This window comes from Castanea sativa, chromosome 7 (genome assembly GCF_040712315.1).
Source record: "Castanea sativa cultivar Marrone di Chiusa Pesio chromosome 7, ASM4071231v1".
NCBI classification, from domain to species: Eukaryota; Viridiplantae; Streptophyta; class Magnoliopsida; order Fagales; family Fagaceae; genus Castanea; species Castanea sativa.
Window position 1 is genome coordinate 3,290,929 of NC_134019.1, and position 6,569 is coordinate 3,297,497.

At 37.1% G+C, this 6,569-nt stretch overlaps 1 protein-coding gene across 1 annotated transcript; it reads left to right on the forward strand.

Moving 5' to 3' along the window:
• Positions 1 to 2,398: 2,398 nt before the first annotated feature.
• Positions 2,399 to 2,842, forward strand: LOC142643195 (uncharacterized). The gene has a single exon (XM_075817740.1). The coding sequence runs from the start codon at positions 2,399 to 2,401 to the stop codon at positions 2,840 to 2,842; it is 444 nt and encodes a 147-aa protein (XP_075673855.1).
• The last annotated feature ends 3,727 nt before the right edge of the window (positions 2,843 to 6,569 follow it).

Consider the following 6,569-nt stretch of genomic DNA (forward strand, 5'->3'; position numbering starts at 1 on the left):
GGAATTTGTGCCAAAGGAAGTGCAAAGAGCTCTAAAACAGATGTACCCCTTAAAGGCCCCGAGCCCAAACGATATGCCTTCCCTTTTTTTCCAGCATTTTTGGTCCACTGTTGGTGATTTGGTTACTAAAACTGTGTTAGATTTTCTTAACCATGGTTTCATTCCTCCTAAATTCAATGAAACACAAATAATTTTAGTCCCAAAAAATAGCAGCCCCAAAAGAGTGACTGAATACCAACCTATCAGTCTTTGCAATGTTACATACAAGCTTGCATCCAAAACTCTTGCAAATAGGCTTAAAAAAATTCTGCTCTTTATTGTAAGTGAATCACAGAGTGCCTTTGTTAATAGTAGACTTATTTCTGATAACGTGTTGATAGCTTTTGAAACAATGCACCATATTAGTCAGAGGAAGCGGGTGCAGTGGGGGAGATGACATTTAAGCTTGATATGAGTAAGGTATATGATAGGGTAGAATAGGCATGCCTTGATAAAATTATGGAAAAGATGGGCTTTCACCAAAGGTGGAGGGACATAATGAAACAGTGCATCACCTTTGTAACATATTCAATTAGAATCAATGGTAAACCTCGTGGACACATTATTCCTATTAGGGGCCTTCGCCAAGGTGACCCTCTCTCTCCCTACCTTTTTCGTTTGTGTGCGGAAGGTTTGTCAGCATTTATTAAAAAATCTGTCTCTATGGGTAAATTGGAGGGTATTGCTGTATGTAGAAGGGGTTCTAGGATTTCCAACTTATTTTTTGTAGATGATAGCATTATTTCCTATAAGGCGACCAAGGAGGAATGTGATGCTTTGCAGCGGGTACTGAATGTTTATGAGCAAGCATCAAGGCAGTAGCTAAACAGAGCCAAAACATCTCTTTTCTTTAGCATAAATACGGAGGAAGCCACAAAGGAAGAGATAAAAACAAGATTTTGCACACAGGTCATAAAGCAACATGAAAAATACCTTGAACTACCTTTGCTGGTGGGAAGGAATAAGAAAATTACTTTTAAGGAAATCAAAGAGAGAGAGAGAAAAAAAAAACTTGATGGATGGAAGGAAAAACTCCTATCAAAGGCGGGTAAGGAAATTTTGATTAAAGCTGTGGCCCAGGCAATCCCCACTTACTCAATGAGTTGCTTCAAGATCCCTGATTCGTTATGTGATGAACTGACTAGCATAATTAGAAGCTTTTGGTGGGGTTAATGCAAGGATGAGAGGAGGATGGTGTGGATTAGTTGGGACAGACTTTGTGCTCCGAAAGCCCTAGGAGGGATGGGTTTCAAGCAATTGAAGCAATTTAACTTAGCATTGTTGGCGAAGCAAGGTTGGAGACTGCAATTGGGGAGGGATTCCTTGCTGTACAAAGTATTTAAAGCGCGATATTTCCCTAATTGTGACTTTGTTCAAGCTACAATGGGACGTAATCCGTCCTATGTTTGGAGGAGCATTATGGCTGCTTAAGAGGTGGTAAAGAGAGGTATTCGTTGGCAAGTGGGTAATGCATAAAAAATTCAAATTTGGAAAGACAGATGGCTGCCTAATTCATCATAGTATAAGGTAATATTGCCCCCTTCCTTGCTTCACCATGAGGCACGGGTTGATGAGCTAATTGATGTAGCTAAGGGGAATGGAGAACTAAGCTTATGGAGAGGATTTTTCTTCCACCTGAGGCAGAAGCTATTTGTGGAATTGCACTTAGTGCAACCATGCCAAAGGATAGGCAGATTTGGGCCTCGACTACAAATGGAAGATTTTCAATTCGTAGTGCTTACAAAATAGCCATGGAAGCAACCTATGGGGAAGACAGAGCATCGACTTTAGATGACAGTAAAATGAGGTAGTTTTGGAAGTATATTTGGAGCTTAAATGTCCCTCATAAAGTCCTTCATTTCATTTGGCGTGCTTGTAAGGACATCCTTCCCACAAAGGCAAATCTGAAGAGAAGGAGAGTGCTGACTGATGGAAGCTATGATGTTTGTTAGACAATGGAGGATACCTCGAGTCACTTCTTCTAGGAGTGCACTCGAACTCAAGAGGTATGGGCTTTAACCAAGCTTTTCCCTCCCAACCATAGGGCTATCTTCCCATCGTTTTTGGATTTGCTGTGGTTTGGGATCATGGAGAAGAAATGGGATCTTGGGGGTGTGGAAAAGGCTGTTATGGTGGCTTGGGCTTTGTGGACAAATAGAAATGAGGTGCGGCATGGAGGGAAGCTGAAGGATGGCAATGTCTTAGTCTATGGAGCAATGGATTACCTCCTAGAGTACCAAACTATGTGGACAGCCTAGTGGTACCTGCCACAAACATGCCTGCACTATAGTCTCCCCCCCCCCCTCCCATGCGCTATAAAATTAATGTGGATGGCGCGGTGTTTGGTGCACAGAAATTAATGGGGGTAGGGGTGGTGGTAAGGGATGAGGAAGGGAGAGTTATGGGAGCATATTGCAAAAAAATAAGAGCACCTATGGGAGCAGTGGAAGCCGAAGCCAAAGCTTTTGAGGTAGGCATCCAGTTTGCTAGAGATATGCTTATTCAAGACTTCATATTGGAGGGGGACTCTCTGATATTAGTTAATGCTCTTAATGAATCTTCTCCCCCCCCCCCCTTCCCCCCCTCTGTTGTTGCTGCCATTGTGTCAAGTTCCCTGTCTGCCTTAAAGGATTTTCGTAGGGTGGATGTCTCTCATGTAAAGAGGTCAAGCAATAGGCCTGCTCATTTATTAGTCAGATATGCTATTGGTATTAGTGACTTTGCTGTTTGGGTAGAGGAGAGTCCCAGCTTCATTGATCAGGCTCTTCAACAAGATGTAACTCTCGCTTCTAATATTCAATAAAGGTCTTTCAGTATTTCCCATAAAAAAAATTACTTTCATGATGTGCGTTTAGATCAGCAACTCAAAAAATGGGTTTAGTAATTTGGCTAAAAGTCTAACAGGATTGATGGAAAGTGGCTATGGCTCGAGAGTGTGATTGAAAAGTAGTGAGCGATGGATTAAATTTCCAACAAATGATTATTAGAATACTCAATCTAACCCTCACAAAACCAATCCTCATACTTTTAAAACTCAAAATCAAGGTCTAGAAGTATTTTGGCAGAGATTTGGTATGGGGAAAAAGTAGGGAATAAGGATCCATTGGATGATGATGGATGGGGGTATTTATAGAGTTTTTGAGGCTTTAGGGTGTAACATGTCTTGGTTAGTCAGTTGATCAAGTTGGTTGACCATAAAACATCACTAATATGGAAATGGGTTGATTTTAGGGTTCTATCCTAGAGTGGTGAGAATGTGGGGGAATAGTGATGTGCACGAAATACATACAATAAAGTCCTCTCATATTTACATATTTAGTGTATGTTTAGGACAAACTGAAATTTTTAGTTTATTTGCAATTTCAGCTTATTTTTGTTATTATTCATGGGTTTCACTAGACTTATTAGTACTATTCATGAGTCTCACTGTACTATTTAGCTAACTTTTACCTTTATCTATAATACTTTTAGCAAAAAAAATTTCAATTTCAGCTAAATTAGCTGTTTACAAACGGACACTTAGCCTTATTTTTATGCTATTTTGTAACTAATTAGATATTATCTTTGTGTTATAGGTAATAATGGTTTTACATGCAAAGTAAGGTTATATCAATTGCTAAGCCAACCAGGGACGGACCCAGGATTTCAGGCTGGAGGGGGGGGGAGTTAAGCATTTTTTTTTTCAAATACGCATCCATATAGTATTAAAAAACTATCAACCAAGAAAAATACACAAAAATTATTGTTTCTTAATATATTAAGATATAATCAACTACCAACAAAAACAAAAGACACGAAATACTATTGCTTCTAAATACAATCATCTATGAAAAGGGAACTTGACACTCTTTTAAATCTTCAAAATCATCTATGATTGAATCCAAACTTAATGTCAAAGCTATATCTTTTTCAATGTATAAATTTAGTATTTTTCACTTCTTTTCAATTTATAAATTTATCTAATTTCGCATTATGAGTTAACAATAGGCGCAAATAAATCACTGTTATTTTCTTAAATTTATGTGACAATTTACTATATTATATGATTTATTATGCACTACCACCAAAAACTTTTCCTAACTTTACCCTTTTTTTTCTATCACTTGTCCCTATTATTGCACAACTACTAGTCAACAAACAATCAAACATATTCTCTCTATCTCTCTTATCTATATAATATAAGAGAGAGAGAGAGAGAGAGAGTCACAAACACAAAGTGACGGAGAGTAACAAAGCCAAAAAGCCACAAAAAAAAAAAAAAAAAAAAAACACCATAGGCACAGATTCAATTCACAATCACCAACATCAATTCATCACTATCAGGAAAAACAAAAATACCATAACTCCACAAGCACAGATTATTAGATTCTGAGATCCAAAAACAATAAAAAAAATTATATTAGGTTTTGAAGGATAGAATAAATACTTGTGAACTGCTCGGCTGGGCAGATCGAGCAACCGGCGGGAAGTGGGTCTTGCGTTAGAGTGGCGGCATTGGTGAGTGGCCATTTGGGTTTGCAATAGACTACAACTGATAGGGATTGGGACGGGTTTGCGAGATGGGTCTCACGTGATGGCAGTGTGGGCAGCGAGATGGGTCTCTCTCGCGTGGTGGCGGCAAGATGGGTCTTTCTCACCTTTCACTCTCTTAGTTTCTTTGTATTACTGTCTACTCTATTTGTCTCGCCTCTGGCTTTCTCTTCTTCTTTTTTTTTTTCATTTCGTTTTTCCGTTTGGTTTTGGATTACTGGGTTAGTGGGTTTACTCTTTTTTTTTTTTTTTTTTATTTACATTTACATGGGCTCTAGGTAGGTCAACTCAGTGGGATGGTTCAGGATTTTTGGGGGGGGGGGGGGGGGGTTGGGGTAAAAATAAAGGGGGGGCCCAAGTCTTCTTCTTGTTTTTTTTTTTTTTTTTGGAAAATTTAGTTAATAAATTTTTTTTGAGCCCAGGCCCCCTTAGGCCCCCACTTGGGTCTGTCCCTGAAGCCAACTTGATGTAACCTGGAAGGCTTGAAGTAAAAGGAAAAAGAGAGGAATAAAGAACAAGAAGAATAGGCCTGGAGACACGTGAAGTGCAAAGAAAGAAAGGTAAAGAAAGAAAAAAATAGAAGTTTAATTCTGTGGAGTCTACAGGTGGGCTTGTGGTCTTTATGCATAGTTGTTAAGTGGGTTTTTTTTTTTTCTTGCTTGATGGAATTACACGTTAGAGGGCAGAGACATTTTGGGCCATTCAGTGTTGTCCTTGTGAAACTTTGTTAAAAATTATTGGTAATATTTATGTGATTTGATTTTTCCCACCGCAATTGTTCAATAATGATTTAATTTGTTCTTATTTCATCTCAATTGACTAAGGTATGATTCTCAATATGAGTTCAATCATATTTTTCTCATGATTTTGGATTTATCTTAATTAATTGAATGATTGGTTTATTATGTGTTGATTTTAAAATTGGATATCCCTTGTGATTTGTTTGTCAATGAATACAATTCATGATTTGATTTTTAGAATTGGATGTCACTTGCGATTTGTTTGTCAATTAATACAATTCATGATTTGATTTGTCAATGGATACAATTGATAATTTGATTTTATACCCTGGAAGCGAAGAAGAGCATGCTTTAGATTTTTAAACATAAGTTTTAATGATAATATTATCCATGATAGCAAGATTGATTTCTAGACTATCATGTCGTGGTGGGAAAAATTAATGATCATGAATATATGCTGATATGAATTAACAAAAAGCGGATTCCAAAACCTTAATTTCTTTCTCTAAATTTTTTAATCTCTTTACTGCTTTGTATTATATATTTTGCTTAGTTTAATCATTTGCTTAATTTATTTAATTAAAAAAATCAAATTTAAGATTAAAGTAGATTAGGATTAATTTAATTAAAATTTAATCAATTTTCCTACGTTCATTCAAGTCCATATGGCTTTGACTTTGTTCTTGTCAAATTATACTTTGATATGGTTCGTATATTTATGAGTACTTTAAAATTTCACAAGATATAGAAAACTCTTTTGTTTGGTAAGAGTAAAAAAAATGATGTTTGTATAAATTTACTTTTATGCCCCTATCACATAAAAATAATAATATTTTATAAGGAAAAAAGAAATGTAAATAAAAACAGAACGTTTAACTTTAGGGAAAAAAAAAAGGTAAAGCAATGTGAAGGTGTGGAGGGAGAAGGGCACATGGGTAATTTTTCATCTAAGCTAACTTTCTCCCCGGTTTGGGGAGAAACAAAACCTCCCAAAATTTGGGCCTAGGGAGGAAACAATTCCCCCCCCCCCCCCCTTAAAAAAAAATCACCCCACTTTTCTCTCCAAGCAATCTGCCCCTAAAGAATTCTATGTGATAGAGGTTCCCTAAAAACTCTGGAGGATCTTGATCTATAATCCCAACCCTCATATTAAATAAATTAGATGAGAAAATGGAGAGAATTAAGGCTTGGGATAGAAAGTATTACCTTGGAAAAACATTCATGAGAGAACTGTTAGCCTCTAAGTTACCTTGCTCTTCA